Genomic DNA, 12,249 nt, shown 5'->3' with positions numbered 1-12,249 from the left:
CTTTGGAGAATCAGTGCATATTACGTTATTTAGTTACCTAACTAATATTAATAACATTCTATTATGTATAGCGACATGTGCTATATTTCAAATATATTATTATAGTTTAAATTTAATTATCTTGAACAAAATAAATACACCGTGTTATACTGCAAGTAACAATACAGAGATGGTTCGAGTGGAATATTTAATATTTTGGATGGCCGTAGTATGGACTATTTCGAGTAACAAACTTTATATAAATATGTGTACAATTTTCAATGTGTGGAGATTATGCACAACTGTTTAAATGTTAACAATAAAAAGCCTTGCAGACAAGTGACCAAACTTATTACACACATAATTTGCAATGGTTTAATGTAATCTTTCAAAAATTTGACCACTGACTTCAATGCACTTTTCAACTGTTAATACCAGGTGTAGCCATGGACGCCACCGGGATTTTATGTAAGGTGGTACATGTAAGACAACTCATATTTTTATTCCTCCAAATATTGGATATTTTGCATAGGCGTCACAATTTATAATATTTTGTTGAAGTTTATGTTTTGATTTTATATGTATAGAACTTTTCCAATAAATAATATTGTTATAAGTATTTATATAATATACAATAATTATTATCTAAAAATTTTATGAACCAAAGGTGGTGCACTTACACCACCTTGCACCACGCTGCCGGCGCCCATGGGTGTAGCTTTTCTCAGGTCATCTTGGGAATCATTTTACATGTCCATACTATGTACCACCTAAATTGTTCCTAATTCTCCCGATACACCTGTAGATAGGTATATTATATATTTTCAAATATGCCATATTTATTAACATTACCTACTTAGTAGATAACATTAAGTTAATTGTAGAAACTAGTTATAGTTAGTATGAAATTAGGTTTATTTATATATAATATCACAATTTTATAAGTGTAGTTTACTACATATGTATTTTTTAAGAAAACATAATTCCCATCTCACTTTTGGTATTTATAGCATTACGGGCCAATGCCAAGACAATATATTTCATGAGAAATAATTAAAGGAATGAAAATGTTACCTGATGGTCAATGGACCAGAACAATTAAATTTTTACAGTAACAATTGAATGAGCTTGAAAAGGGACATACATGCTAAAGTATAGTTTTAAGGAAACCGCTATTTAAACATTTCGATTCTAAGTAGTATCAATGTGTTTATATTTTGAAATGATTTTTGAGGACTTAGTAAATAAAGAATCGAGGATTCTAAGAACACTGTAACAGAAGAACGCATCCCAATCGGGGAAAACAAAAATAAGGGAAATAGGTTACCTTCAGGATGTGACCGTAAAAAGGTATAATCCTCGAGTGTGTTAAACATATATAAACAACGAATATGTTTTTGTCGATAGTTATGTCTATCATAATAATATACATTAAAGTTTGTCACATAAACGAAACGCGCATTCAATATTGGTAATATTTGAGAACATTCAGGCGGGCTTTGTATTTCTTGCGTTTTACAGCCGGACCGTCATTAATTCATAAACCAAAACTGGCTTCAATGACTTGGTCTATTGGGACTGTTTTTCGCATTTCCATCTTATTAATCTGTTTTGTGGCTCACTTAATTCAAAGTTTTTTAAAGTCGGAGCTCACTTGGGTGTGTGGTGACCTCAGTCTTGGATAACAACTCCTGAGACATTCCCAAAAAAAATGACTGATGCTTCATATCCAAACATAAGGTCCCATGATACGCCCAATTAAGCTATCACTTAACTCCTAAATCAATAAAAGAAATTGATTGATAATTGCATGGTTCAGATAGTTAATTATTCTGGGACATGAACTGTTAGGCGTGATGTTGCAACATAGCCGCTCATGACCGTTTCAACTGTTTTAGAGAAAGATAGAGTACGACAATTACATATTAAGATGCAGTGATTTTTAAAATTAATACTAACATTGCGACACTAACGCCACGGCCCAGCCGTCGCCTCAGCTTATGGTTACTGCGAACTGTCGAGTGTCGTTGAGTAGTACCGCAACAACTTTTAACTGCAGTGCAGTGTGTCTTAGTCCGCTTATCACTGTGTTACCAATTATTATAGATATCTGCCTTGTACACAGAATTGTACGAGGGTGGGTCAATAAGTCCTTAGAAAAGCCGACAGGTGGCGCGACTAGTACTGCAAGCGGTTTGTTTTCATGCAGCGGCACTACCGATTCAGTATGCTGCGAACTTTCAATCAGATTGGTCGGGTTGTTGTGTGTTTCTCGTACATTTAAAAAAAAAATTTGCTTGTGGAAAATGGAAAAATGGAAAATGGAGAAAATTGAGTTTAGAGTTGTTATTAAACATTTTAATATAAAAGGGTTAACAGCAAAGGAAATAAAAAATGAGTTGGATTTAGTTCACGGCATATCTGCTCCTTCACTTGCAACTATTTATAACTGGTTAAATGAATTTAAACGTGGTCGTACATCAACAAAGGATAAACCACGCTCAGGACGTCCTGTAGAGGTGACTACACCAGAAATGATCAATAAAATCCACGATATGGTGTTAAGTGACCGAAGATTAAAGTTGAGTGAGATAATTGAGGTTACAGGGATCTCAAAAGGTAGCGTCATTTCTATTTTACATGACAAATTGGGCATGAAAAATATTTCTGCAAGATGGGTGCCGCGTTTGCTCACAGTCGACAATAAACGCAGTAGGGTGGTGGCCTCTAAAGCTCTGTTGTCGCTCACGCAACGCAATCCGGATGAATTTTTTCGTCGCTTTGTGACTGTAGATGAAACATGGATAAACCACTATACTCCCGAGACGAAAGAACAGTCAAAGCAGTGGATTGCGAAGGCAAACCATGTCCAAAGAAGGCGAAAACCGTAAAATCAGCTGGTAAGGTTATGGCTACTGTATTTTGGGATGCGCGTGAAATTATTTTCGTTGACTATTTGGAAAAAGGAAAAACAATAACAGGGGATTATTATGCATCTTTATTGGACCAGCTAAAAAACAAAATTGAAGAAAAACGGCCTCATTTAAACAGGAAAAAAATCCTCTTTCATCAGGACAATGCCCGTGTTCACACATGTTTACGATCAATGGCTAAAATTGAAGAATTGAAGTTCGAATTGGTCGACCACCCACCGTATTCGCCAGATTTAGCCCCCAGTGACTTTTTCCTTTTCCCAAACTTAAAAAAATGGCTAAGTGGACAACGTTTTTTTTTCAAATGAAGAAGTCATCGATCGGACAAATGCTTATTTTGAGGACCTTCCGAAAACTTATTTTTCTGACGGTTTAAAAAAAATTGAGAAACGTCTAACCAAGTCTATTGAGCTCCAAGGAAATTATGTTGAGAAATAAAAAAAAAATACAAAAATAAAACCTGTTTTAATGCTTTTTTCTAAGGAATTATTGACCCACCCTCGTACCGTAATTATATCCGTGTTATTTTGGATCAAGAAAAATAACAGAAACGTGTTACCTTGTTAACTAGTTAGAATAGCCCTGTAGGTGTGTTTTGGTGTTCTGTAACCCCAAATTTGGTGTATGCCCTTCATCCATCCAGCTCCTCAATTTATTGTAAAGTATTAAATCATGGTCAAATGCAAGACCATACAATTACCTGCATAGTTCTTAGGTCCTAGTCTTAAATTTCTTGTTTTGGAACTTGAAATCTTCATTAAATGATTATTTTAACCAAGATTTACTAACTATTTATATATTTGTGTATTGGTTATTGATATTATTATTATTATTATTATTTTTATTATTATTATTGCATTTTGAAAGACAATTTGGACCCTCTTTGTATTTACATAAAATCTAATATGTAACATACATATAGTTTTTTTTTATATGCCAATCATTTTTATTTAATAATAAACCAAATTCTAATTTTATTTAAGTGTTTTTATTTATTTACTGTAAAATTCGAGAGATGGCACAATTATTCAATCATTGCAAAAAAATCTTGGTTGATTTTTTGATGTCAGGTTTGACCGGCCAAGTTCATGACTTCTCTCGTGGAATTGTTGATCGGCCACCCACGCACAAGATGGATGGACAGTGAGTGCGAGACGAGTGATTAAGACTAATGTGTCATGAGACATATAATAGATAATTGTGCAGCTAGCCATGAACCTGGATAGTCTGGTATCAGTTATATAAGAAGTATATTATGTATAAGACATAATCCACCAAAGCTATCTGCGGTGTACTAAAAAGTGTATGGATATACTATCTATATTCAAAGAAATTCGCACTTTTCACATCACTGTCTAGCAGTGACGTCCCTAGACAAAATGCCGCCCCATTTTTATACAGTATTTTTTATCATCCTTACATGACCCCAATATTTAAAAAATGTGTTGTATGGATACATTACTAACAAAATATATACCACTAAATCGAATTTAAATGCCATCTCTACTTCAATAAATAATATTGCTTTCATATATATTGGTTTCAGATACATTTAAAAATACACCTGACAACTTTCAAAACACACGAGCTAGATAAGTACCTATGTAGGTATCTACCTATAATTTTCAAATCTGCACGTGTCATTGCTGGTCATCAAGGACAACAGAAGTAAACTAGACATCACGAAACCGACAAAAACAATACAGTCCTGTTAAACCTTTTATGTTAATTCTTAATACATTTTGTTTCCAACCAGTGAGCTGATTTTTTTAATCAAAGGATATTTTCGTTATTAGGTACTAAGTTTAGGTAGGTACCTATTTCGGCTCTATTTTACGAGAGCTTACCCCGGATTTCTATATAATATACCTAATGATTCTCCTCAATTTTCCGCCCCCAAACAATGCTCAATCTGCCTACCCCCACGGGACGTCACTGCTATCCAGTGGATTTGAATTATACGGCTAAATTAAATTCACGTATTGTTTTTACAATGTGTGTTTGGTTCCAGAGCACGGACTGTGGGTTGAACAAATTAATGATTGATAATCATTCCTCATAAAAAAAAGTCTGCGGTAGGCAAACTTGGTCCGCACCAAATTTTAGAGAAAGGAAAAAGTCTATGCAATAGCTATTTATTGGAAACAACTAAATTAAAATTTGCCGAAATTTCAAAAGTATGTACCTATAGGTATTTTATTTGTAGGTAGGTAGATAAAGTTCGTGACAAAGAATATTACCAGTTCATTTTGTCTATGGCACGGAAATGAAAAATGTAATATTATGTTATTATAGCCTATTTTCATAACGTCGATTAATTTTACAATAAATTGGGTACCTCCGATTTTACTATTTCGATTGACTCCAAAGGTATAATAAGACATAATAAGAAGTCATGAAGCAAAATAAGGAAAAAATATCTGGAAGTGAGCCAATCTCCAAACCAAGGACGACCGCGTTTATTTTTAGCTAATGGCCACACTGTTCTAGTGCAAATAAATTTTGCCTAGACGGATTAGTAATGTGGTCATAACTTTATTTTAATTTATTGTGAATAGAATGTTAGTTTTGGTGTAGTTTACTTAAAACAAAAGCATTAATGCCATATAAATAGTTTCTCAAATTATATGTTACCCCTCAGATAAAATATCAACTCGTCTTCACCACGTGAATAGGTTATGTCAAATTGTGTTAGCAGTGCGAATTCAACATGAGCGAATTGATATCTGACGTTAACGCCAGCTGTAAAGTGATAGCGATCCGCTCTCCCGTAATAACGAAGAGCGCAGAATGCGTCGGTCCGGGATTCTTCACGTATTATACTTTAAAGCACCACGGTTCGGATGGTCTGACACAGGACGAAAAGGAAGACGAGAAAGTGGTCACCACAGTGTTTGACGACGACGTCGAATATCTACGGAGTCTAGACCCTAAAGAATGGAAGGAACAAGACCACTACGCTGTTTTAGGCATGAAGAAATTGCGCTTCAAAGCCACCGAAGAAGATATTAAACGGGCTTATAGACAAAAGGTTTTACGGCACCATCCCGATAAGAGAAAGGCGCAGGGCGAAGAGATCCGAAGCGATGATGATTATTTTACTTGCATCACCAAAGCTTATGAAATCCTCGGGGTGCCTTTTAAACGGCGATCGTACGACTCCGTCGATCCAGAATTCGACGACAGTCTTCCCACCGCTGCCGAGATGAAAAAGGATTTCTACAAAGTCTTCGATAAATATTTCGACATTAATGCGCGCTGGACGGACAAGAAACACGTTCCTAAGCTCGGCGACGAAAGCACTCCGCGCCTTCAAGTGGAGAAGTTTTATTCATTCTGGTACGATTTCGACTCTTGGAGAGAATACTCATATAATGATGAGGAAGAGAAGGAAAAGGGTCAGGACCGAGAGGAGAGGCGGTGGATCGAGAAACAGAATAAAGCCGTCAGAGCCAAGAGAAAGAAGGAAGAGATGACAAGGATAAGGTCATTGGTCGATCTCTCTTACAATAATGATCCAAGAATAGTTAGATTCAAGCAAGAGGACAAAGATAAGAAATTCGCAGCTAAAAAGGCCAGACAGGTATGAACACAAGTCATTATAAAAAAAGGGTAATAAATTGTGCCGCAGATGACCTCATGACCTTTTATAACTTTCTTTTTAAACCTAACCTAACCTAATCTACCCCAACCTAATCAATGCATCGAAATGTATAAACATATCAAACTTTAAATTAACAATTACTGGACAGAAAAGGCTATTTAATAATAACTGTCTACATCGAATAAATTGTTTCCGCCAAAAAAAAAATGATAAATGGTCATGCGGTCATCTGTGGCACTATAACCAAAAAAAGAAGTGTCTGTTCATAAAAATATTGGTAAATGTGTGGCAGAGGTGGCCATGAGATTTTAGAACTGTCTTTTTAGACCTAACCTAATATAATCTTACTTTGTGATAATGATGCATCAAAATGTATGAAAATTTCTAATTTTCCGACAGAAAAAAGTATTTATTATAATTCTCTACTTGGAATAAACTCTTTTCGTAAAAAAAATTATGAAAGCTCATGGCCACCTCTGCGGCACAATTACCAAAATATTGTTAAAGCGATACACTATTGAGTTGAACAATTAGAAAAATAATAACCAATAAATTATCCAAGGGATTTTCATTGTTCAATCAAATTTTTATAATGTAAAATTTACAATGGTTTTCAAACTTTTTCGTTTCACAGTGCTTTTTGTATCCAAGATTTTTTCACGGTGTCTTAAAGAATACCAATTAGTGGGATGGGTGAGCTGTGCTGTTCTCCATGTACTTTCTGATATCTTGGAATCGAAGTCGACATAATTACCTGGTGACATACCCAGGCAAACTGTCGCCATTGTCACCGTTTTTAACAGATACACGCAAAAACTTATAAAATTCAAATACATGGATTGTTAGTGCCAGTACCACAGGTGAAAATTTTGTTGACTTCATGAAGTCTTTCTCAAAAATTGTATTTTATGCATTTTTTTCCATTTGCTGCCCCGAAACAGCGCATGACATACAACATACGGAAGTACTCTTCGCGGTTAACGTCAGACCTATTTATCTCAAATCTTTAATACATGTGAGCTTCTCCAAAATTATCTTCCTGAAAGTAAAGTATTTTTGAAACCAATTACTAAGGTATAGGTGCTGTTCAAAACAATGTTATATTTTAAAAGGAAGTGTCAGTCATGCATCAGCATATTATTAATTAAGGCTATACCTCAGTTGAGGCACGGTCTTAAAAGATCGTGGCTAGGCGATACGCGGGTCGCGGGTGCAAATGGCGCATGCCGACCGAAATATAATTTGTCATATAAATCCAACATGTGTCCATTTAATGTTCTATTAGTAACAATAATAATATATTCATTGACATGTTTTCTTTTTAAAGTGAATGGGTATCGTTTTTAGTCATTTTTACACGATACCAATACCCCCGTCGCCATCACGAAACAAATTGACGTATTCACACCTCGACGTTCGCTCTCAGACTACCAGCGAGTCCAAAATTTCGTCGCGCCTATAGTTGAAAATTATTTGCCGTTTCACTGAAGAATGTATGGAATTATTACATTTTTCAAACATCTTGTGGCACCCCAGGAAGTCGCAGCACACAGTTTGAATACCACTGATGTAAATGATAACCAATCCAGATAATTTCTTTTCTTGATAATCCACGATGGCAGAACGGTCGTGTGTCAGCTTATAATATCTTGGGGTCCTAGGTTTGAATCCTGGGTCTGGCAAATTTACATGTTGTTTTTCAATGTATGTTTTGATCCAGAGTAGAGCAAGTTGTTAGCATCCATTTCTCGTAAAAAGGAAAATCTGTTAATACAACCTCCACCCTGTGGAGGCTCATGTGATTCTCTTGGGATCAACATGGTGTAATGTAATATTATTACATAATACCTATACATAGGTATGTTGGAAGTACTGAAATCAATATATCGATACTTGATAAAGCCATGTAAAATTATGTGAAGGTCCATCTGATAAAGGTTATCATTAAATAATGTTATTATTGCTTTCATAAACACCATCTATAAGTTGTTTGCCGGGTGAAAGTGCCACAAGCAAACATTCAGTATTTTCTGTACTTTGATGAGTTTAGTTCCAAATTTGAACACAGGATGAGTTGTGTGGGTAAATCTAACAGATAGAGGTAAATTCTATCTCTAAATCCGAAGGGTCTATATTTGAATACCGTTGATTGCGTTACAATCAGAAATTTGGAGTACACCAGTTTTATGAATTATTCTGCTCCAATATTAAATTACCTGCTATTTGTTTATTTCAAATAAAAATTATCAAATATAATTTACTTCTTCAAACAGAATTGCAGACAGCAAATCATCTTTCATTGCTTGTCTTAATTAATATTAATTTTTGTGTAAAAAATAGGGGAAAATCTGGACTTTTTTCGGAGAATAAATTATTCCGTGTATTGTACTGAAATTTATAATTTTTTTATAAATTAGGGAGGGAGGAAAAATGTGTCGGATTGTTGAGCCGTGAAAGAGACAAGAAATATTAAAAATTGTGTTAGAGACCGATATCTGTAAGCTGGCGTACACGTCATCATGGTTCTTTTATTAACTAGTGGAACTAAATTCCCCAGCTTCAGCATCTTAACACTGCATTACGTCCGCCCCTCGTCAATGTGATGGGATGACGTGTACGCCAGCTTATAGAAATCGGAGTCTACATCATTTACAGACGACCCCTAATCGAGTCACGATATTTTTAAATAAAACCAATAAGCGTGAATCCTAGTTCTCATTTGATCTAAATAATCGTATGAATGTAGAGAAATATAATTGTAGAGAAATAAAGAGACAACCAATGAGTTACGATCAATAAAGAAGTTCATAATACTTTTTACATTACGCTACACTTGATAGCAACTCTGAAACGTTTTTAGTATATTGGTAACTGTAGAAAAGTTAATGTTTCGATCTTGGCGCGCTGAATACATCTGTTGAGAATAAAATTCAAATGGCAATCTGTTTTTGACACAACCTTTTATCAATTGCAAGTAAACCTGTGGTGTAAAATAATTTGCAGCTAATTTAACAGTTAGTCTTGGAAACCTTATTTTCAGCTTCACTTTCATATGAGGCGTCTAATTACAAAAAGCGACAAGTCCACAATTTAATATTATCGGGAAACAACGTTTTTATGTTTATAGCTTCAATTATTTGTTTTAACGTGAGATTTTTTTTCCCGTTGTATTGTCGAAATTAGAACCAAATGGCAATTTGTTTCAGCCGATAAACTCTTAAATGTAATAAATATAGGCAAAATAAAATTGGACTTAGCGCTACTTGTACTTCACTTTTTAATTTATCCCGCATAAGGCTCATATTTCCGTGGCACTGTCATAAGTTTACCAGACGCTACATTATGGGAGACGCCCTTTTCAATATTGAACGTTCCCTTATTGGTTGACTTAAACACGCGCGAAATCAACCAAGCTTTAAATAATATGAAACACCGACTTGGCGCTTTTTGTAATAAATCGAGACTTAAAATATTTTTTTCGTAGGGTTATGTCGCGTTTTGGAATTTATAGATCAATACATATTGTGTAAAATTATACAAAGAATAAGTACGTGCGTATTTTTTTCTCCATTTTGACCAAATGCTTTTTGGAATTAGACACCTCATATATCAAAAATGACTTCTCTGTAATGGAATGTTTTTCGTCGATGTCTTCGACTAATTAACTGTTACTTTTCTCAGGATGCCGCTCAAGCTCGCAAGGCGGAAGAAGAGAGGCAGATGAAAGAGGCTCAGCAGGCCAAAGAGTTGGCAGATCAAGAGGAGAAAGCCAAGCTGGACAGTCTCCGCGCCGAGAGAGAGGCTATCAAGAAACACATGAAAAAAGAGCGCAAAGTATTCAGAGACATCTGTAAATCTAATAACTATTATATTTCAAACGACTCCGAGACCGTGGATCACATGTCGGCCGTTGAAAAAATTTGTGAGATGCTCAAACTGACCGAGCTTCAAGATCTCAGTAAAGAACTTCAATCCGGCGGCCGGGACACATTCGTCAAGGCCAAAAATGACACTGAAGAGAAACTCGAAGCCGAAAGAAAAGCTCTCTTCGACAACCAGCGAGGTGACGCATCTAAGAATGCCACCAAATCTTCCAACAACGCCGGCCCTCCTCAGTGGACTCAGGACTTAATCCATTTGCTGATCAAAAGTGTCAATTTCTTTCCGGCCGGAACCAATCAACGGTGGGAGGTCATAGCTAATTTTGTCAATCAACATGGAACTTTTGACGATCAGCGTCGATTCTCTGCCAAAGACGTTCTCAGCAAAGCCAAGGATCTGCAGAGCTCTGACTTCTCCAAAAGTTCGCTGAAAGTGGCCGCCAACCAGGAAGCTTTCGACAAGTTTGAAAAGGAAAAGAAGAAGCCCACCAATCAAGGCGTCGACGACTCCGGCATATCCATGTCATTCGACGCTAAGAAGCCTTTAGTCAATGGAAATTATACTGCGGAAAAGCCTTCGGTTAAACCTAACAAATTGCCAAACGGAAACGTAGAACCCGTCAAGAGCAAAAGCGTAGAGAAGGATGACAAAAAAGATAAGGAAGAAGTGCCTTGGAGCAAAGTAGAACAGGAACTGTTGGAGCAGGCCATCAAGACTTATCCGGTGAGCACTCCAGAGAGGTGGGACCGTATAGCGGAGTGCATACCTAACCGCAGCAAAAAGGATTGCATGAAACGCTTTAAGGAATTAGTTGATCTTGTTAAGGCTAAAAAGCAAGCCGCCCAAATAAACAAATAACAGAATATCACTCTTTAGCAACAAATTATGTATGTAGGTATTAATTTTAAAAAATAATACGACAAAATGTATTTGCCCACATCTGTGACCATGGAATGTTCGATAAATATATTAATATTGTTTTCGGGTGTTTGTCAGTTGACGTGTTTATGCCGATTCTCTCCAAATATTGTGAAAGTCCTCTCCTGGATTGCCATATTATCGATTGCTTTAATACAAACCTTTTATATATTTCTGTTAGATTCAATCAATCACCCTGACTAATTGTATTTATTTTTGAGGATATATTTATTGAGATATTTCAAATTTGTGATGAAAAAGTAGGTATTTTTAATATTTATAATCCAGTTCCACAATTCTTACAAGCCACTTCAATCGATAGATTGTACATACATAGTTTCTGTTTCAACTTGATATGTGTTGTATAAATAATGGAATAACTAATAAGTAAGAACATAACTACATAATATTCTATTCTAACAAAAATGTGTTCTCAACATATATTAATAGACTACTCTCTGTGTAATACTGTAATGTAATATTATGCATAGTAATTTTATCTGTTTCTTGATAATTGTGATTTTAATGTGTTGGATCATCTCGAAATAGTTTTGGAATATTACATTCACATTACCATACACCTGTAATAAACAAATTCTCATCCACTTCACATGAATGAAATTGTCTGTTTGAAATATATTTTTTTTATATTCTACTTGAAAAATGTAATTTAATAAATGACCACATGACGCAGTTGTCTTGTCAAACGGGTCGAAAATATTTTACTGCATTTTACTTAATTCTATCCATGTCTAATCCTGCAATAGGTAAATTATCAGATAGTGTGTTTACGTGAATATTGATTATTTTTACATATATTATTATTTGTCCGAACTTCAGTATAACGTAAACTACTAAACTTTTGCATCAAAATATAAACAAAATGAAAGTGATAATTGTCAGGGTTTTTATACCTGTAGCGTCCCGCCTGAG

General features: G+C 35.3%; 1 protein-coding gene across 1 annotated transcript; it reads left to right on the top strand.

Moving 5' to 3' along the window:
* Positions 1 to 5,390: 5,390 nt before the first annotated feature.
* Positions 5,391 to 12,038, top strand: LOC147074502 (dnaJ homolog subfamily C member 2). Its single transcript, XM_085944099.1, has 2 exons — positions 5,391 to 6,495; positions 10,198 to 12,038. Exons 1-2 carry the CDS (start codon positions 5,623 to 5,625, stop codon positions 11,254 to 11,256), a joined length of 1,932 nt encoding a protein of 643 aa, XP_085800225.1. The 5' UTR covers positions 5,391 to 5,622; the 3' UTR covers positions 11,257 to 12,038.
* Positions 12,039 to 12,249: the final 211 nt, after the last annotated feature.

The sequence above is a fragment of the Rhyacophila brunnea genome, unplaced genomic scaffold (genome assembly GCF_057557595.1).
Source record: "Rhyacophila brunnea isolate RB1 unplaced genomic scaffold, BYU_Rbru_1.0 scaffold_16, whole genome shotgun sequence".
Taxonomy (NCBI): Eukaryota; Metazoa; Arthropoda; class Insecta; order Trichoptera; family Rhyacophilidae; genus Rhyacophila; species Rhyacophila brunnea.
Note: the sequence above shows the minus strand (reverse complement) of the source record. Positions and strands in the feature narration are given on the sequence as shown.